Source organism: Buteo buteo, chromosome 11, assembly GCF_964188355.1.
Source record: "Buteo buteo chromosome 11, bButBut1.hap1.1, whole genome shotgun sequence".
Taxonomy (NCBI): Eukaryota; Metazoa; Chordata; class Aves; order Accipitriformes; family Accipitridae; genus Buteo; species Buteo buteo.
In genome coordinates this window covers 42,143,284-42,164,915 of record NC_134181.1, presented here as the reverse complement: position 1 = coordinate 42,164,915, position 21,632 = coordinate 42,143,284, and the positions used below count along the sequence as shown (strand labels likewise).

Below are 21,632 nucleotides of genomic sequence, written 5' to 3'. Positions count from 1 at the left end.
TTATCTTCTAATTAACTGTAAAGACACTTTCTGTTTGGAAGAAAAAGTATGAAGATTTCTCAAGAAGCTGTAGAAATAACTAGGCCAAGCTACTGTTCTCTTGAAAAAAAGGCAGTAGTCAGGTAATATTTAATTTTCACGGGAGCTGAATTCAGTCATACTTCCCCCACTGACGTCAGTGCAAGAAAAGCACTTTCAGCCTGTTCCTACCTGCTGAGACCATATGTCCACTGGGAAGAATTTGGCAGACATCTCCGAGTAGAAGTAATTACAAGAGACAGGAACGGTCCAGATAGCACAGTTCAGGAGTTATTTCTGCACTGCCCAACTAACTGACCACTGCTCACAGAAATTGATCTGAAGGAATGTTGTTGACCAAATACTAGGTTTGATACATACAATACTTTTGACTTGGGCTGTTGTGCTTTGTTTAAATAGAACATGAAAACTCTGCAGTGATGTTACACGTACTTAATTAAAAGTGGGTTCTCTTTAAGTGAGGTGGAACATCAGAATCATTATGGAATGCATCTCCATTTTTTTGCAGCTGATAGACACACATAATACCAAAGTGATTTTCCAACTGTTGAGATGTAAAGTTTGTGTACAGGTTAAAGCACCACAGCTGGTATTATATATGAAAACTGGATTTAAAGGAACTCTGTTGACTTCTTTGATACCTCCTGAATGCATGCTTGAGTGCTCACAGGCCAGTACCTCCAGTGAAATGTACCCTTGTTGCCTGAGAGGCAGAATTTGAGTATTGATTCCCACCCTGTGCCAGAATGTCCTTGATAGAAAGATAGCTGGTTAATCCCAGGCTGGAGCCAGAGTACACACCAGCATACAGGCAGCATGCATGATTAGAGAATTTGACCTCAGGTATTAGCTTGTGACTGAAGCAAGTGTGACACTGTAGGCATAGTCTCTGAAAACTGATGAAAGTTGGCTCCTGGCTCCAAAGTCACAAATTGGATTTTGGCTCATAAATGGTATCATTACTTCAAAAATAGTGTTCTAGAGTAACTTTTTTACGATAACAATGTAATCCTTCACTTAAAATCTGTGAGCATTACCAAAAATATTTGACCTATATTACAAACAGTCATCCAGAAGCCAATTGGCTTGTCTAAAACCACAAAGTGAACTGAGGATAATGCTAGAAATGTTATCCAGCTCTCATGCTCCCAATTCCTTTCTTCAGTTTTGATATCTTCCAAGTTCTTAATATTCCGATAAGTGATCATGATATTTCACACTGAGAAATAGGATGGGGAGGCTCCCCTTTTGGCAGGTATGGCAAGTATACCTGAGTGGTGTGCCTGACTTCAGTTGCAAATAATTACAACGCCAAACTGTAGACTGGGAATGTGCTCAGCCTGAAACTCAGTGGTCTGTGTCCTGTTGAATCTTAGTAAAGATTTAGTGTATTTACAATGGTAAACAACAACAAAATTATGATTCACGTGCATTCGTACAGTCCATCATGATGGCCTAATATTAAGAGACCAAACTAGAGATTCAGTAGAATTGTTACACCTAAGTTTACCATTTTACTCAAACTATACAGCTATGATTTTAATTTTTATTTTACACAAAAATATTTTTTCCAAATATGAATGTGGAACACCAACTTTTTGTGTTTTGTCAAATACTATATTAGCTTGGAGTTCTAGAATAGAACTTAGAGACTGCAGTGTGCTGCGACTTGTAGCTTTGTCAATCATTTAAAAAAATCTCTGTTAGCAGCACTCACTATACTTCTAACTGAAAAAACCCAACACATTTCAGAATAAGTTTGTATCCATAAAGCCCCCACAAATGTGAGATAGTCAGCAAGTACAAACACTACTTGTTTCCTAATATGAGTGGAAGGGTTTGTTTAAATCAGCAGAGTTGATCTTTGCTCAAGTTAGGTCCATGTGCCAGAAAACTGAAGGTCATCCCTGATTAGACTAGAACAGGATCAGCTGTGGCCTCAGAAAATACAGTTGCTAATATATGAACTACGGCTTCTTGGACAAAGTGGGCAGTGGAAGGTAAACCATGAGAAAGGAAGGACGGCTACTTGCTTCGGACCAGAAAGCACGCTCATGTTGTGACCAGGTCATTGTTACTCTTTCCATCTGGCTTTGCAAATCCATTCAAATTTTTAATTGATCTTCTGCATAAAATCTCAGTCCAAGGATTTGCAGCAAAAATTATCAGCTGAGTTGATATGTAGATATTAGTTATGTTGTATGTCTTAAATGAGGCCAACAGACTTCAGTCTCCACTTAGGAAAACAATAAATATCACTGTGTAATTCCTTTCTTCATATGTCAAGCAAAGACAACCATTTGAGTTTCCTCCTGAAATGAGTGTCAGAAAAATCCAAAAAAGCAATACTCACCAGGCTTCAGAAAAACAGAAGGATGAACAGATATCTCTAAGCTTGCCTAGCAGTCTGAAAGATAGGTTCCCTTTAAATAAACATTTCAAGCCATGGCTAGTTTCTTGAGTAATCAAGAAAGCGGTTGATTAAATTAAAAGCAGTTGAAATATTGTATTATATATGAGTCTAATTTCTTATGAGGCGAATATTTAACATTTTTGGTAGTAGTAGTAAAATAGGATTTGCTCTGTAATTCCTCTTCAAATTACAGCTTGTGAAACCTTAAAATCTCAGAGAAATGAGTTGTTTCATTTAATTGGGCTTGGAAACAGAGATGTCAACACAGGGCATCTATGGAAGTCTTACGTCTGTAATTCTTTTATTCCTTCACATAATTTCAGCAAAAGCTTTCAGCACAACATTTATCTGCAGTTGATGGATCACTGAATGCTTACAATTGAAGAAAATGAACATCAAAGATATCCAGCAAATTATTTTAATGGTTGGAACTTTCACAGAGCAAGCTTCACCTTTCATATGTTTTGTTCCCTATAAAAATACAGTTTATATATGTTTTAAAGGCAGAATTTAGCTCTAGCTTACTATTTGCTTTGATTTACATTTCTTATAACTGAGCTGTAAGTGAACTTGACAGCTTTATGGCCAAAGGGAAGTCCTGATAGTAAGGTTCCAGAACAAAAGGGCCTTAATGAGGTCAGAGTGGTAACAGAATGTAAAACATAACATTTCTTATTCAATCTCATTATTAGTGATGAGCCTCCAGTGGGTCCTCACTAGTTGTTCAGACTCCCCGTTTGGAATGGGGTGGGAGGAAGCAAAGACAGAAGCAGGAACAGGCATAAACTGTGAATAATACAGAAACTATTACAAATATTGAAATGTGTGTGCCTGCCTAGAGTAAAATGCACGGACATAGCCTGTGCATTTCTGTCGGTACACCTGTGACTGACTAGCCTGTTTAGTTTTTAGATGCGTTATTTTCAGGGATATGAGTCTGAACCTTAATCTCTCTTTAAATGGTGCAGTCCATGACAATGGCATCTACTTCAAACTGGTTTCTTTTCGTCTCATAAATGCTCACTGACTGCTTGTTTTGTTCGGGATACAGCAGGAACAGCTGCACACCCCTTTTCAGATCCAAAAGCTGTTTAATTGTTCTCGTATAATTTTGCAACATAACTTTTTAGGCTCAGAAAGCTAGAAGTACAAAATGTGGGAGTGCAACAATAAGATATACTTTTAATGATAAGAAAAATAAATCTAGAGGAAAGAGGAGAGGAAAAATTGGCAATTAAAACTTAATAGTGCCTATAAGGACTTGAATGTGAATGGTGGGTGTATGTATGATAAAATATTAAAAATTATCCCTTACTTATAAAGAATCTACACACTGGTTGCTAAAGGCCTGAAGTTCTAGAGCTGTCATCTAGAAAGAGTTTATCACACCTTTTCAGACTGTGGTAACTGTTTCCACAAATCCATACAGAAGTGCTCTAGCCAAGGCTTTCATAGCATGGATACTCTGTTCTTCCGTCTTCTAAAGGATCCTGTTTTTCTTTCTTCCAACAGTGTGTGAAAGTGTTTACACCAGAGTACAATCAAAAAAGCCAAACAATTGTAAGAATATGTTAAAGTCAACTCTCATAGAGCTTTTATTCACTTATAACTGCAGGATCAGTTCCCAAATACAATTCCATGTCATCAGTATAAAAGCGAAACAACCTGTAGCTGAGAGTTATCAGCTCCTTTTTCTAGATCATAATGGTAACATAACATCTTAAATTCAAATCTATTTGTGTTTTTTAAAAAGTTTCTTCATAGTGCTTCACTTTGTAGGAGGATTGTGGAATCCGTTAGATGAACTTAAAACTACAGCTTGGAAATTGCAGTTTGCAAGAAGAGGAACAATAAGTCTAGAAAAGAAAGAATGAATATTTGAAGGGGGAAGAGTTGGAGGATAACAGAAGACAAAGAGAGAGAGCTGCATTAGTCCAGGCTCTAATGTGGTCAGTGATCACAGACCATGAGCCATAGTTTTTATTCATCTTTTTTATAATAGAACTTGAGCGTGACTTTAAAAACAGCAAAGATTTCTTAGGACTTACAAGAAGAAACTACCTTATCTTTTCCTGCCACAGTAAAGCAAGATGATTTTTAGAATTACAAAAAAAATTTTGGTGTGATACACTTAATCTGCCATTTGCCCGTACTTTTCCTGCACTTTATCTAGAAAGGCCATACTGTCCCTGACAGATTTTTTTTTTCTGTTTTCATTTTAAGCTGCAAAGTAAACATTGTAAGTTTGGCAGGAGAAGTCCATATATATTTCAGGGCAATATTTTGCAATTCTTGTTTTTACAGCCATAAACACCTTCTAATGCCAAAGGGGAAGAGGACTTTAATCCAGATAAAATAAGATTCTCAAACACTGAAAACTACTCAAATTTATGGGCCAATTTTAATATTTGAGCTGCCATGCCAAAAGCTGCACATTCCACATCTGCAGCATGGGGTGTTGCCTGACTGGCTGCTTCCAAGGTCATAGCACATCAAGCTGCATCACCCATCCAGAGTTACCCTAAAATCTATTCCAATAAATAAACTTGGAGTTTTGTTCTCAGAATGTGTTCGCCAAATGTTATTTCCATATTTACTTTGCCTTTTAGCCTTAAATCTTTTCATTTTTTTCTTTTGTAGTATTTTTATCCTGTATCTTATTTAACACCTTTTAATAAGCTGAATTCTTACCAAGCGAGCACAACAACATCTGAAAGATGAAATCTATCTCTTTGATGGTATGAAACCATGACCCAACAGGCCCATCCTCTGCCTGGAGGGCTAGTAGGAGCTTCATGTTAGATTATTAAATCCTTTAGAAACTCAGGTATGTTTATTCATAATGCAAGGTATCTAGCCAACATCACAATTCTTTCCTCTTTTGAGTGCAAAAATAATTTACAATTAAAAAGTATTTGCCATTTTGTTCTGCCTAGATCATGCTGCCCTTTTATTCCTGAATAGTTTCAGTTGTCATTTGCTTCTTTCTGTTTTTCCAAATAGCTCATTTGCTTTGGTTCTATGGAATATTTAAATGCGAATTTACAATCACGTCTCACAGAAACCAACAGGGCATGCTGGTGCACAAAACTGTTCCTTACCTCCAACTAAAAATAAACACGTTCCTTTGTCTTCCTTCAGTAGATGCCTTTGCAAGATCTCGCTGGCCAGTTCACTCTATACTGAAACTTATGCCCCTTACACCTTAAGTTCTCGAAGGCCTCTGTGACACACAGAGTGTTCTCATTCTTTTTGTAAAAAAGCAAGTGAAAACTTGCTACCACAACGATAGCGTTTTGACTGTCAAATGGGACATCATATATGGGACTACTTAATGCTTTATTTTTTAATCTTATCTATTATTATTTTCAACAAGTTTTATTTTTAGCATTACATTTTCTTGAAAGTAATGGTTTGCATTTTGCGATTTGCTTCATCCCTACCAGTTATACCTGAAATGTCATCTAAATATCACCGTGATGTAGGAAAGAAATCAATCCACTTCTCTGCTCCTGAACTGTTTTTATCCTTCCATCCAAAGCCACGTTGCTAGAGACCTTCCTTGTCTTTTCTCGAATTGGTGCTGGCAATTTAAACCTCAGATGGCCAAACTTAGCCATTCTTTTTTCCTGACTCCCTCACACTTACGTGACCAGTAAAGGCACCATGCTACTAGTATTACTCTTTATAACGAGTCAGGCACCTTTGACACCTTCCTTTCTTTACTGTTCATTCCTCTGTTCATACCACTCTTCACTGCTCTCACTCAACTCCTGCTGCTACTTCATCCATAATAGTAAGAGATGACCTTTTATCTTTCTAGACAGTGAAAGACCTTGTCTAGGCTCCTTGTGCCTGCCCCCGCTTCCTTTCCTGCCTCTCTTCTATCTTTTACAATCCAGAGAACAAGGAGCTACTAAGATAATTTGTCTGTTTTTTTGATAAAAATATGGGAGCACTTTCAACTCCATGTACAGCTTTACATCTGCTTCACCAGACTAAGCTTAAATGTCTCATTCTTGTCATTATGACTCACCTATTAACTTGAACTTTTTCTCTTTTTGCTTTCCTAATGATATGACCTTCAGTTAATCTAAATCCTCTGAAACAGTTTGCAGATTTCTTTCAACATTATCTTGTAGGTGGAAAAATTTCCCAGAATTGGCTTTCCAGGTCATTAATCTTTCCTCAAACTGCTCCTTAATAGGTGTTGTTAGTATAGTATTCATATGAGCAAATAAAATAATTTTCAGGGAATTTTCTTGTGTATAACTCTTTAAGAGGTGTGTCGAAACATTGACCTCTGCCATGTATGTGCTTTTCTGAACCCCCACACGATCCTGACCCTGAAACACTTGTGCCTTGTGAGATGCTTGTTCATGTAAGTAGTCCCAGGGACATCAACAGATTTAGTCAACTGAAGCTATTATTTGCGAAAGGCATTTGCAAAATCCCTGCAGTGTAACTACTGTGGGGTCTAGCATCACATCTGGCAGTATCCTACATTTGGTCTTTTCTTCATCCTGGGAAAGGAAAAGAAACAGAAACTCCATGAAGTCCCAGCAGACTATCCCTGCTGCTGTTGATTGTCAAAGAACAATGCTTAAATACTATAAAAATCTCAGATAGCATCAGTTTGGAGACCTATGGGCTTTTTCACTTGCTTTTGTGCAATTTAAAATAGTCCATGTTATTAAAAATATACTTAGTTTCTATAGCTACTTCTATAGTTAGGGATGGTTGTAAACAGACTATGTGGATCTATCTTGCAGTAGTTATTGATAATGATGGTGAGCAAGGATGACTCATTCAAAGATTGCAGTCTAATCACTAGCAGGACTTAAACTATGGGCCTCATGAACAACTTCTCTACTAACAAATCTTTTACTTATGTATTTATTTTCCTCTTAGGTAGAAGTACCTATCCCTTCAGAAGATCAATATCTTGTTTTAAAACTCAGGTAATTTTTTATCTTTGCTAGGAATAAACAAACTTAGTAATGTAGCCAGTCCTGTATCTTAATAAAATTTAAATTAAAATGTTAGGTTACAGGCAATCTGTAGATTATCAGTGGTCGAAAAAACCAAACCAAAACAAACAACTATTTAGGAACTATTTAGTATGGATTTAATGTGTGAACATTTTTGGTTATTTTTTTATGTTGAAATTAGATGCTGTTCATTTCTTTATGCTAGTGAACTAGTTTGGTTGTTTTGGTTTTTTTTTTCCTCTTAAGTCTTCAATTTGTGGAAGTAAAGGTTTTTGGTTTAAAACCAAAATCATTACGAGTTCTTATTTATAAACACTTGAACAAAAAAAATGTAATTACTGGATGAATTAAAAAACACTTAAGAAATTAATTTAACCTCATAAAAAGTAGACAATGAGACCACTGGAAACATACCTGAAATTCGGCTGTTCATCTGCACTACATTACAAGAACATGCAATAACAAACTACCTAAATCATGGACAAAGAACTTCTAAAATTCTTTGAGTTTTAGTAATCGTCAATGAAATTACTAACTTGAGCAGAATTTATTTAAGAGCAACTTGAGAGCAGGGGGGGAACAAAATTATTTTCTTTGTTGCTTTTTGATATGTAGACTAGTTAAAGACCATTGGCTTGTATTATGTTCACAATTTGGGTCTCATATCATTCTCCTCCATGCTATCCTTTCCATTACTGGGTGTTGTAGGCAACTGGAGAGGAAAATTTAGAAAACAGTAAAAATGACAGTTGGCAGTCATTATTTATACTGCAAAAGCTGGAGTTTGTGCTAGTGGATAACCATAATGCCTAACTCAAAATATGTGGAAAAATACGTGGAAAAATACGTTTTACCTAGAAATGAGTTGTCTTTGAAATGAAATGTCAAACACTGCTTCTTCTTGACACTGACAAAACTTGGCTGAACTCCAGTTCTGCTACTGGTGTAAGAAGGGCCAAACTCTCCATACCCAGACAGAGCCCTGCCTGGATTGAGTGCTCAAGCCAGTTGTATTCCTCAAGTAAATATTCTTTTCATAAATCGGTACTTGAAAGTACAGCAAAGTGGTCGTACTTTAAGATAGAATAAAACCAAGCGACTGCTTTGACATTCTAGCTTTTCCTTAGCCTCCTGACATCTTTGTTTCATCCTCCATGTTTCGTTTGAAGCATAAGCAACACCTGCTGGTGAAAACAAAGTCTATGAAACTGCTGAGCCATCCTCCTGGAAGAACAGGTTTGATCATTACCGTAAGCTCTTGGTAAGTTGTTCTAGAATAAAAGAAGCTTGCTTATCACTATTTGGACTAATTTTGTAAGAGTAGGTAACTTGCTCCTTCCCAGAGTGCTTATCAGCTCTGTAGGGTGAAGGCTAAGTGTGACACAGCTGATCTCCAGGAGCCCGGAAACTCCTTTCTGCTTCTGAGTTTCAGAATTGCAGCTTGCAAGTTAATACATTGGCAGAATTAATTAAAAGGTTCCTGTATCTTGCTACTACAGAAAAATGGTTATTTTGTTAAAGTAGAAGCCCCAATGTTATTGTTCATGCTCATTGATCAATTTTTTAAAAAAAGTAAAAGATAACAGGGAACTAAACTTGAATACCCTGAGCTGGGAAACACGTTCCACCACATACCACCTAGGATAATTACCCACAAGCAAGTGTCACTTGTACTTGTATATGATATCTGTAAGTGGAACAATGTCTGGTTTAAGTAACACTGTTGTCAGAAGACAGCAAGGGAACTTTCCTAGTTTGGTACTGTGAAGTGAATGATTAGACTGTAACGATTTCTCTTGTCTATGATAACTGAACATAATATAAAGTCAAGTAACTGGCAAACCACTTAAAAAGATGCTATCTTTTTTTCAGTTTAACAACAAAATGAACTTTGCAATGCAGGGACGCGGTCAAAATGTTTGACCGATAGGCTTTCACAAATGCAAGCGGCAACCTTCAACTTCAGAACATTGACCCATTACAGGTAATTTAATTATACTAAAAGATCTTTAATTTAAGGAGTGGTTAACGTTCATAGTCATCCTGAAAAATGGCCAAAGCAGCACAGCATTATTAGCGCAGTGCTATATTAACATTTCTCCCCATGAAAATGGATCTGAATCATGTGTTAGACCCCACATTTTCATGAGAAAATCAAGCATAATGAGTTGTCTCTACTTGGAAGATCCAGAAGAGGAATGCTGACAACTGGAAATGCCATTTGGAGGGTAAGCAGCATATGGAAGAAACATGAATTCTGCACCGTCTAATTCTGCACAGTATTGTTAGCTTTCTCTGGGGTAAGTAATAATGTGATTCTCAGTTTCAAAATATTTCTATAATAAGGAAATCATTTTTTTATAATGATAAGGGATGTTCTTTTATTCCAGAAATAGAATGGATACTTCATCAAAGGGTCGGTTGTACCCTAGGCATCATTTGGTGATAGGATGGACAACTGATGCTGCAGTGTATTTACGAAGAACTGTACTGTTTTCACGTGGAAGGATGTGTTTTGTGGCTGGTTAATACTTATTGCTTGACATATTTACAAGTGTCAGATTGTGTTCTCTGTTTATAAGGCTTGTTGCCAAAAGGAAGTGGGGCAACATTGTCCAAAGTACTCCCCTGATTCTGGATTGCCAGGCTGTAGCGAGCCACTTCTAGACGACGGCAGTTTGGCTACTTTGTCAGCTTTGCTCCTTACCAGTTCGGGGCTTTTACAGCATCTTTGTACCGCTTTGATTCTCCTAGATGAAGTGAAGGAAGATAAAAGTCTTGCCCTAGGGTGAGTCTAGGCTTTGTTTGGCTGACTAGTAGGTGTAAAAAAAATAAATAAATTGCAATTGTAACCAAATGTGAATATTTAATTTGTGTTTGAAAACACTCTTCCTCTCACTAATAGAGGCCCGGTCTTTGCAACACGGAATTCCTGTTCGGCGTGACAGTGGAAGGAACGGGGCATGATGGATCGGACTTGTCAGACAAAGAATGCACGTGGTAAGAGCACTGGTCTTGGTGGAAATTTTCTTTTGGCCTAAATTCTATCTATCGCTGTGTGTACGTAATTGAGCTAAATGGCTGTGCCGCTTGTTTGCCTTAGAGATTTGTTACTCTGAGGTAAGTCCAAACAAACTCCATTCAGTCATTAAAATAGATGCTAATCTTAATTTATTACGAAGAACAGTGAATTGCAAAAAAGGTGCCTAAGATTAAACTCATGATAAGGAAGGCTGCCATTGAGCAGAGCGAGAACTTTTCCCACTGAACCAGATCATTGAAAACGTGTATGTTTCTGTATTAACGCTTAAGCCGAATTGCTAAATAATCTGTCTTTTAAGCAGCAACATTTGCTTTCTGTCGTCACCTGTGGAACACACCTGTCAGTGAGAAACTCGGGCAGGTGAGCTTTAATCTGCCTAAGCAGGTCAGGTTCCCACTGGTTAGAATCAAAGGGTCATTCCGAACGGCGAAAACATTTTTTTTTGTTATGAATTACACGTCTGAAACAAAGTATTTAATATTTATTGTTTGCGTCCATCCTTTCTTCCTCTCAGGACCGTGACTATGACAGGAATGAATTTCATTTGTTTGTTTAACTCAGGCACTCTCGAGTTCCTTTTATAAAAAAGTAACCGTGCACGACGCCTGGAAAGCTGTTTCTGATGGGACCCACGCGGGACTGCTCTGGATTTTGGCGAACTCGCGTTTCGCGTGGTCCGCAGAACCCGGGGCTGACCTTGGCTGTTAAAGGGGAGCTCCCGGCGGACGCCCTCGTTGAAGTAATCGGCACGGATACTTTCGGAGCGAGTTTGAAAACTCGCAGGTGCCCGCCGGGAAACCCGTCGGACCCTCTTCGTTGGCGGTGAAGCGTTTATCCGGCGGCCGGTAGCCCCTCGGCGGGGACGGCAGGAGAAACCCCCGGAGCCCGCCGCACCGGCAGCGCCAACAACGAGAAAGCGTGCCCCGTCCCGAGAGGCGGCTCCCGCTCCGCCGCTCCCCGCCTCCGCCGTCCCCCGGCCCGGCCGCCGCCGCCGCCCGCCACCCGTTGCCGGGCTCCCGCGCGCCCCCAGCGGCCCGGCGGGCGCCGCCGCGGCGGAGGGAGGGGCCGGGGGGGGGAGCCCCGGCTGCCGGGCCCCCGCCCTCCGGCGGGCGTCACGTGGGGCGGCGGCGGCCAATGGCGAGGCGAGTTGCGCCTGGCGGCCGCCATTGCTGTCAGAGTGGAGGAGAGAGGCAGAGGCGAGTGTGTGTGTGAGGAGGAGCGGGTGAGCGGGGCCGCTGGGCGGGCAGCGCCAGGCGGAGGGGGGGGCGAGGACGGGCGGGGACGGCTCTCCCTCTCTGGGCCGGGGCTGCCGCCCGCCGCCCGCAGGACCGGGAGCCCCGCACGGAGCGTAAACAAGGCGGCGGCGGCGGCGGCAGCAGCAGGAGGAGGAGGAGGAGGAAAACACCATCCACCCGCAGCCAGCGGCGGCAGCAGCGAGGGGCGGCCGGGCGGGGAGGGGAGGGGACACGGCCTCCGCCGGCACGCGAGACAGCGCCCCCCGCCCGCCGCCGCCGCCACTGCCCGGGACCGGGACCGGGGCCGGGACCCTCCCCCGGCCCGCGGGAGGAGACCCTCCCCTCTCCTTCCCCTCCGCCCTTCGCCGCGACGCGTACCCCGGCCGGGGGGGGGCCAGACCTGGACGCGGAAGGAGGGCCCCGGGCCCCCCCCCGTTTCTTCTCTTCGCCCCGGCGACGCTGAGGCGGCCTGGAGGACCGAAGGAGCCAGCCCCCTCGTCCCCCCGCCCCGTGTTGAGGGGGCTCGGACCGAGACGCCCCCGGGCTCCGCCGGAGAGGGTCCCCGCCGCACCGGGCCGCGCCGTTTGAGGATTACCGGGCCGGGGACGGGCGGAGAGGATCGCGCCCGCTTCGGCCTCGGCGCCCGGACCACCCCGCCCGCGGCGCTCCCCCTGCCGGCCGCGCTCCCCCGCTCCGAGCGGGCCGGACCGGACCGCGGCTGCCGCCCCGGCCAGCTCGGAGGAGTGCCGCCTGCCGCCGCGGCCGCTGCCGCTGTTGCTGCTTCTCAGCCGCCCCCCCGCTCCCCGCCCCACTCCCCCTCCGCCGGGCCCGTCTCCTCAGACATGCCCCGCTCTGGCGGCCGGACTCGCCGAGGATCATGACTGCGGCGGCGAACTGGGTGGCGAACGGGGCCAGCCTGGAGGACTGTCACTCGAACCTCTTCTCGCTGGTGAGTGCCCGGGGCTGCGGGGAAAGGGCGGCCCGGGGGGGGGGGGGGAGTTAACCAGGCGCTCCGCCGCGCAGACGGTTCAGTTCGCCGGTGGAGGTGCAGCTGCCGGGGGTGGTGGGGGGGCTTTATAGTCGGGGCCCGTGGGGCTGCTCCTCCGCTGGCCCCTCCCCCGGCCCGGCTCCCCGTGTTTATTTTGCTCTTTAACGTGGTTCGCTGCGAGTGCGTGTGTTGCTCTCGCGGCTGCGCTGCTCTGAATAGGGGAGCGGGGAGGCAAGGGATCGTGTGTCTGTGTGTCCGTCCGTCCGTCCCCCCGTCCCCCCCCCCCCCCCGCCCGTGCTGCCTGCATGTACGACCATCTTCTCTGGTAAACAGTCTCTTCTCCCCGCCTCCCTTGGCACTTCTTGCCCTGTGTGCTTTGTGCCTACCGAACTGTGGGGTTTTTTCTCTCCTTTCACAATGACAAACGCCATTTCAGCAGCAGCAGCAGCGAGCGGTCGCGTAGCGTGATTGTCTGTCGGACTTGTGCTCTGGGGCTCTTGTGACTGCACGTCAGCTGTTGTTACGGCGTGGTCTCCGCTTGGCGTAGATCGTGCTTGGGGGCGAGAGGTAAAAAAAAAAAAAAAGAGAAACCCCAAACCTTTTCAGTGGCTGAAAATGTAGCATGCTGGGTAGCTTGTTTGCATAGACGCTGTCTACCCATCTTACTGGTAACTGACAACTTCCTACTCGTATTGCCCGGTTTAATGTTGCAGAAATTATGGTATCGCTTTTGGCTAGCTACAGATTTGTAATTTAAATCAAAAACAAGAAAAACAATTCGTTTCTCTGTAAGGGCAAAGTCATTTGGAAAGACCTTGCGTTATTTTACCTGACACATGTAGGAACATTGTGCCGTCTGGCTGGGCAACAGCTGAGTGAGTGAGAGGACTATTGGATCATCAAGAGCCTTCTAGTGCTACCAGGGATAATGTCAGAGGGAAGGAGGGACTTTTTTAGTGCATGGTATGGTATAATTAAAGCAAAAACTTGTAATGCAAGTTTGGGGGGAGCATGTAGGAAAGATTTCTAGTAGATACCCCCTCCCCACATCAGAGCTCTGCCAGAATTGGAGGTGGGTATATGTGGTGGTGGTCTTTTTCTAATAGAAAGGGAGATGTTGTTTTTAGCTCCCTTATAGGCATTAAGGAGAAAAAAGAAAATTAATTAAAAACGCAAATGATCGAGCTCTTTGTTTTATGTTTTTCACCTTTTACTGCTGTATGTTCATTATTTTGCCTCTTTTTTTTTATGTGTGTGTGTTTGGTTTTTATTTTGCTTATACCTTTTAAGAATCTGGGACAAGAAGCTGTAGTCATGCTGCTAGGAAACTGACCCAGAGATTCTTTTGCAAGAATAAATGCAATTCTTACTTTGGCTTTTTATGGAACTGTTGCGTTGAATGAGTTTGTACCTATGCTTCTGTTTGAAAGCATTTTCTAATATAAATGTATAGCAGTGTTATATGTATCAAGATGCAGGAATTGTTATGGTGGTTTTGACTGCAGTGCTGTTACCCAGTAAGAAAGAAAAAGCGGTAAGCGTGAGGGAGACAATTGTATCTGATTGTAAGAGCAAGGTAGTGAATGCTTTGTCCTTTACAGAAAGAGAGTTGTGAAGTCTCCATTTATTAATGGAGAATTGAGTAGCGTGTTTTTGAGAAGCGTAATGTTTCATGTAGTTGCCGTCTGCAAATCTGTCACTGTTAAAAATAATTGTTGGCGTGCAATTAGCATAAATTATAAAGTGAAGTTATTTCGTAGTTATTGTGGTTTGGTGTTGTGTTTGGGTTTTTTTTTCTTTTTTTTTTTCCTCCCCACCTTACTAGACTAGGGAAATGTTAAATTTTAAATGGGTGTATAATATCATTGAAATAAGTTTAGCAAAATTCTTTTGCTAGTGGGTTTAATAGTAATAATAATAATGAGTTTAATGTGCAACCCTTTAATCTCTCATGTAATTTTGTGGGAGGTATCCATACCTGTAATGTGGTGCTATGTATGAAACGGTAATGTTTTTATTGTTTTCTGGCTCCACTTGCAAAAAGAAGTGCAATACCGTAGTATTACTTTTTTTAATATAGCATATATGCAAACCATTAGGGTGATTTATATTATGTTAGTATTTGTTAGGATTTATGAATCAGTGAAAAATATTGAGAAAGGAAATATTGACTGGAAATACGTGGCCAACACCATTAACCCTTTAACCTCAAATTGTCATGGTCATTTCAAAATTTATGAAGTGTTAAAGCTACAGTAGTCTGGATTACTAACTAGAGAAACTTTTGCTAATCATTTACTTTTTTCAGTGTAAAGGAACAAAAACATGCACAAACTAAATCAGCTGTTGATGGGAATTCATCAATTCTTTAGGAGTCAGGTGGATTACAAATCTCTTTGAACTGATTCTGCTCTTAGAAGTTGACAATTAAATTTTTTTATTGCAGGCTTTGTTTTGGGTGTGAATCACAAAGCAATGTTCTTGGCTGGAGAGTTACAGTTCTGAAATAGTTATAATCTACTGTGATTCTGTTTGTTTATGTTGAAATAATTTCTTCCCACAAACATTTGTTTTGTTTAAGAAGGAACGCTATCTCCCCACCCCAGAGAAAGCAGAGCTTTGTGGCGAGTCTGTCTGGTTGCTGTAGTGGATTCGGGTTGGTTTAACAATTCATAATCTCTGTCTTATTTTTCTTTTGACTGTAGGCAGCCTTTAGAGAGAGGTTAGATACCACTGTTTCTTCTGAATCTTTTTACGGAAAATATTTTCTAAAAGCTTTTTAGCAACTGATTCTCTTTTATCAGTGATGTCCAGAAAGTATAGGGGTCCTTAGTGTTCTTAGCTCAAAATATTTCATTTGAGGGGAAGGCAGAGTCTTCAGTTAAAAGTTTAAAGTTAGCTTTGAATATCCAGATGCTGAGTGTGATCTCAGGCTTGCCTAGTTGGGTTTCATGAAGTGTCCCGCTGGAGTTAGTGACGCAAAAGGCTGTTGTCTGTATTGCGTATTGCTCTATACTGAAGCAGGAATCCTGTGCCATTCTAGAAAATGGGTTAATGTTTGTATGCTCTGTCAGGCAAAAAACCCCACAGCCAACCTACACAAAGAAATCTAGAGTTTCGCTCTAAATGCAAAGCATTTCTTAGTAAGATGATGTAAGGACCGGTTTGCATATTTGTCCTCAGAGTACACCTCGGATATAAACTTGTTTATGCTGGCATACGCAGCAGATTAATAGGCTTGCTCATTAAAAATACGCTTTCTGTCTGAAACTGCTATGTTTCTGGCACAGCAGTAGAAGAAATTATATTAATCCTAACTCTGTTTTTGCAGTAGTCAAAATGTCTGCTGCTGCTTCTGAAAAAGAGTGTCTGTTTATCAAAAGAGTATTTATTTAATAAGCAATTGTTAAGGGCCAGTTTATTTAAATACTAATTAAGAGTTGTCTAATAACTATTTAGAGCAAAATGTTCTGAGGTAATACACTTTGTATTAAAACTTCAGACCCAGCTGGCAAACAGTCTTCCTGTGAATAATCCTTAATCATAAAAGTAGTCTTGCTGAAATTAGTATGACTTCTCCTGTGAGTAAGGGTTAATCATATGATGGTGAGGGCTTGCGTGAAGTATGAAGATGTTTCCCCAGCTGTCTGGCTTAGCTGCTGCGGTGGATCCAAAGGCACAAGTCAGTCTCTGAAAACTGGGATGAAGTTGCGTAACGTTTCATATGTTGGAGCTGGAAAAAGAGTACAGCAAAGGGTGTCAGGAGTGACCTAAAATTTGGAGTAGTTTTCATGTGGTGAAAGATTAGATACTGTAGGAGTCTTCAGCCTGGAAGAGACATGATTGTGTTCTTGGAAAGTGAGACCTATTTATAGAGGACTTTATAGAAGCTGGTATGGAAGATGTCATGAGTACTGGTTTAAATGTGTTCTTACAGAAACCTGCTGCCAGAAAGGTCCAGTTAGTAGGAATGGTGTCTTTGTTCCAGTTAGTGTTCAAAGGCAAATTTACTAACTGTAAAGGTCATTGCTACTGTTACTTTTTTCAGTTTGCAAACAGGAACAGAAGTTGTTGCCTTCGATCAGTGAGTTTTGTTGCCGTTTTCAGAATGAAACTGAAAGGAGTCAAGGAAATCTGAGATGGCATTTGAATTATTTTCTTAAAAGTTTTTCATGGCATTCAGAAAGTGAAGGCGGCAGAGGTTGCCAGTGAGGTACTCCTTGGTGTTGCATAATTGTCGGTAAAGGACTTCATAGTAAATGGTTGATTGCCCAACCACCTGCTTAAGTAGCAGTAAATTAACCAGTAGTTGTTCTTGCTTATTGTATTATCGTAAATGCAGTGCTCCTAGCAGTAGGCTGTTATTTTGGCATGCAGGATGTTACATCACTATGTAGTAGATATCTTGCTTGTTTGAAATTGTATGTAGGTGTGAATTTACATGCATGTATATTTAAGAAATGGAATTAACCTCTCAAGTTTTCCAAAAGTACGACATTCTTTAGTTACCTTTATCCTGAATTTTATTAGGTAACAAGATAGAAGTAGAAAAATGACATTAGCTTGCTCGCTTCCTGCTAATAAAAGATTATTTCACATTTTAAATCACTGCAGTGGCAGGTTTTTATTATGTCCTGTCAGAGTATTTGACAGTTTAATGGTGTATACTAGGGTGTGAGTTGGAAGAAAATAGACCCAGATTTGCTAAGAGATTGGGACGGAGCGACATTCAGTTAGCTTGCCCAGCTTTGGGAGTGGAATTAATGAATCTGTGTTGGGTAACTAACCTTTTCTGAATATTGCACAAAGAAAATCGTGTGCACAGGAGTGACATTTGCAGTTCAGGACAAAGCATGCCGAAGAATCCCAAGCTAGCCGCTAAGAAATATTTGAGTGAGATTTTCTTGAAATCGGGATTATCTTCTGAATGTACATGTATACTGGGGCTGCGAATCCTTCTCCGATGACTGTGTTCTGATTTTGGTGACAATGCGAGTCCTTTGGCAAGACGGCTATTGCAAACATCAACGTGATTAAGAAAATAATCTTAGGTAACTGTGTCTTAAGAATCATGATTTTCACTTACTGTAATACTATCTGAAAATACATATTTCTGGATTTTTCTACATAATTAAGTGCAGTATTGACATCATAACCCCAGTTCTCAAAACCCCCCCAGATTCATTTAATCTTGAATTTTTCTTCCCTTGTGCTTCTGAGAGCACTTCCTTATGTGAAAGAGAGTAAAGAAGGAACTCTTTAATCCTGTATGTTGACCTTTCTTCTATTATTTTCCTTCTTGACGGTGCAATTCTTTTGAAAAAATCTAAAGATACTGAAAGTTTTGAGCTTCAGTGGAAAAAAAAAAATTGTGGTGCATATAAGATGTATCTGCTGAATGTGTTAACTTGATTAACTTTGGTCATTAGATGAAGAAGGAATTTTTATGGATTTTGTTTTAATTTTTTTATCTCTGTCTTCAAAAATGTTATGCCTTGGTAAAGGGAGTGTGCGTGTGTGTGTGCAGATGCACTGCTTTTTAAATACCGAAAGAACATTGATGTTACTGGAGTATTATACTTTGTAGTAAGTTGAACTTCTATGCTTGTTTGAAGCTTTCTGTTTACTGGATGAGAACGCTTAACCTGTTGTCTCCACTTTTCCTTGGTGGCTCTACGGTGTTACACCACCCCCCCCCCCACCCCCCCCCGCCCCCCAGTCTTCACTTTTACATCCTTGGTTGTGGCAGCATCCTTTTATCGGGGTTTGACTAAAACATCCCTGGTCATATCAAGAATGCTGCTACAAATTTTCCTCTCGCGTCCTGTGACTGGGACCACATTGCACCTTTCTGCAGTCTTTCATTGTTTTCCCATGCTGTTACATCTCCTCAAAGTTACCGTGCTTTCACTTCCAAAGCCTTGAGTCCTACTCCTTCTCTGCCTTTTATTTTTCATTCAGTACTGACTGTCTCCTGACTCCGATATACACTAGGATCATCAAATTATAAATTAGTGTCTTTTGGGTTTTTTCCTAGTCCCTCCTTTGTATTTGTGGGAGGTTACCAGTTGATGTCCACAGACTTACTACATTGCTGTCCTACAAACCCTTTTCCTAAACTTGTTTGTGGGATCCTACAGAACCTAATAACACTGAATAGGTGGTTGGTCTTTTCAGACTGTTGCCTTTAAGGCTGACAAGTGTAGTTTTATATTCTTTCAAGTCTGTGTGTATTCATTTACTCTTCTGTGGGTGAGTAGTGCACTTTTTTGTGTAGAGTCTAGCACAGTGGGATTTGCAAGTTGTTGGTGCCATAGTAACACAAATAATGAAACAAATACTGTTCTGACTAGAAGTGTGCTCATTTCAGTATTAACTTGCCAGTTTTAAAAGTACACCAGTGTTTTCAACAGAAGATCCCAAATCAAATCTGGAAGTTTTGTTTATATGGATTATATATTTACATGGGGGCATCCTTCTTCCTCAGACCAAACTTTTATACCACTTTCATTTTAAGCTCTAAGTATTGCTTTAAAAATAGGTCATCTTTCCCTGAGTTCCGCAAGATCAACTGGTAGTCTCCAAGAGAAACCAGCTAATAAAAATATTGTCCTCTAACAGACCTCAAAATATTACTAAAACATTGTGTTAGATTCCTTCTGCACACAGTTGTGAAGTATATACCGCAGGGGTAACAGGCCTGTGATACTAAGAATGACAGCTTGCATTTGTTTCCTGCTGTGGCTTCAGCTAGTTACGCAGTCTTGCATTAGTATGATCGCTATACTGTAAAATGACAATGACATCTGAACATAAACCACTTTGATACCATATAGTAAGTTTAACTTTTCAGATCGGGAGGGTTCTTGGCATTTTACTTAGCAAGATGGTGCCTGTTTTTTAGTATCTCACAAACGTAAACGGTTTAAGCACTCTTTCCAGCTTGTGCTGGGAGTTTTTTATTAATTTTGATAAATCCTGACTCTCACTTCCTACCTGTCTGTTAAAAAATGTTATTTCTCATTGAGTCTTGTGTGGCTTAATTCACTTTCCTAAGCAGAGTTGCAGTAGTGCATATGGAAATGTGACTTGAGCTTTTAGTGGCATTCTCTCTTTTGTTTCTTTGAGACAGGAAATTTTATTGTGTGTTGCTGTTGTATAATGTGCCCCTAGGCAATATTTACACTTATGTGACTAACACAGATGAGCTTAAACATACACAAAGACCTTGTCCCTATACTAAGGAATGTATTTAATCAGCTTATGAAAATAGAGCAAAATGGTCAGTCTTCTGAAATTAATTTTTAGTATAAGATATGACACACGTATTTTTGTATCACTTCTCATTAGGCGCTTACCTCAACTTTCATTAGTCAGCCAATGTTGCAGTGTAGTGTACTATTCTTGTTTTCTATGAAAAGAAAATATTAATTAAAGAAGAGGAGGTGTGGTTTTTCTCCCTCTCATTTTTCTCCGTCCTCTTTCACTCTTCTTCCATGCCTTGGTGACCCCAGAAGGATTTATAAGCTCATATCTAAGCCTGGATCAGGGAGCTGACCTAGTGAAAAGCTTTTCCCCTCCTCATTCCCTAGCCAGTTCTGTGTACCCCTTCTTCCTCTCTCTCCCCACAAGGTTTTGGCAGCGGCATGGATTGAAGCAAGATCAAAGTCGCTGCGTAACCACAATCCATGTCTTAGAGAAGGAAATTTAAAGCTTGTTCAGTAAAACTTTATTTAATTAATCTTTTAGCTTTAAAAGAGTTATGCTGTGGTCAGTGCCTTGTTGTTGCCTATTACAGCTCCATATTTGCCCATAAAATACAGTATTCTGTGAGAACAGAGGATTGAGGAAAAAAATTTAGAGGAAGACTGTTCAGTACCTACTGACCAGGCATTGGCAACCTTCAGTTTTTTGGTAACAATGTGTTCATAGCTGACAGCTATGTGACATGTTTCAAAATGTGTGGTTTGTTACGGTATAAAACTATGACTTTTTTCTTATTGGAGTCTCTGGTTTACTAGGAAGTTTTTAAATCTAGTCTAGTATATCTGCAATCTCTTAGTGTCAGGTTTTTATGAGTCTCACTTCGTGTATGTCCACAATATTACTGAATTTGTAGGCGGTTCTGGGTGAGTTATAAAATTAATTCCAGGAACATCTTGTAGTGACCATGTCAAGTATTTTTATTTAAAAAAAACAACCAAACAAGAACTTTGCTGACAGAATAGGTTAATTGGTTAAATTACTTTATTCTGAGTTTGCTGGTTTCTTTTAGCCCAGTTTCTGATTATTTAATTTTGCGTGTGTATTTTAATAAAATTTTGACTTGAGTTCTCTGTGAATTTTGTTCTGGCAGGAGTTGCTGGATTCTTGTCTTTGCAGGAATGACAGTAAGAAAGCTGGCAAAATGAATCTACATGACCAGTCATGTAGTGGATTGATTTACTTCTTTCTATATTAAGGAAGATTCGTAAGAAAGAATTCTTGATGTGGTGGGTTTTTTTAAAGGGCTGAGGGATTTTGGCAGGCTGCCTAACAATTTGAGCTTTATTTGATGTCACTGGTCAAGACGATGTTGATGCTAAAGAACCAGGGCTGTCTGATTGTATTTCTGCACTGTTACTACCTTCCTAGCCTGGAGCCAGGAATCTGGGCCAGGGCCCATTTGGGCAGGCAGCGTAGTTTGCTTTGCAGGTCAGTGATGGACACATGTAAAACGGCTATGTGAGCTGTCGTTGGTATTCCCTAAGCAGTTCTGCTTAGATGTGGTGTACAAAAATGTTCTAGTTCTGAGCTCTTAAATTCCCTTTGTGTAAGGGAAGAAAAGGAACTGCATTCTTTAACTCGGTATGCCAAAGTTTACTCTACTCGGGTTGTTACTTCCTCCCTCCCCCTTATTTTTTTCTGCCCATATGTCAGATTA

At 41.0% G+C, this 21,632-nt stretch overlaps 1 protein-coding gene across 2 annotated transcripts in view; it reads left to right on the top strand.

The window, feature by feature from the left end:
- The first annotated feature begins 11,733 nt into the window (after window positions 1-11,733).
- MED13L (mediator complex subunit 13L) overlaps window positions 11,734-21,632 on the top strand; it is a 204,047-nt gene continuing 194,148 nt past the window's right edge. The window contains exon 1 of one of the 2 annotated variants that reach the window (XM_075041838.1): window positions 11,734-12,670. In XM_075041838.1, the coding sequence (XP_074897939.1) occupies window positions 12,599-12,670 (72 nt within the window). In that variant the 5' untranslated portion in view covers window positions 11,734-12,598. Of the gene's footprint in view, window positions 12,671-13,163; window positions 13,277-21,632 lie in introns of those variants that run through there. The other variant, XM_075041839.1, reaches the window with a different exon arrangement.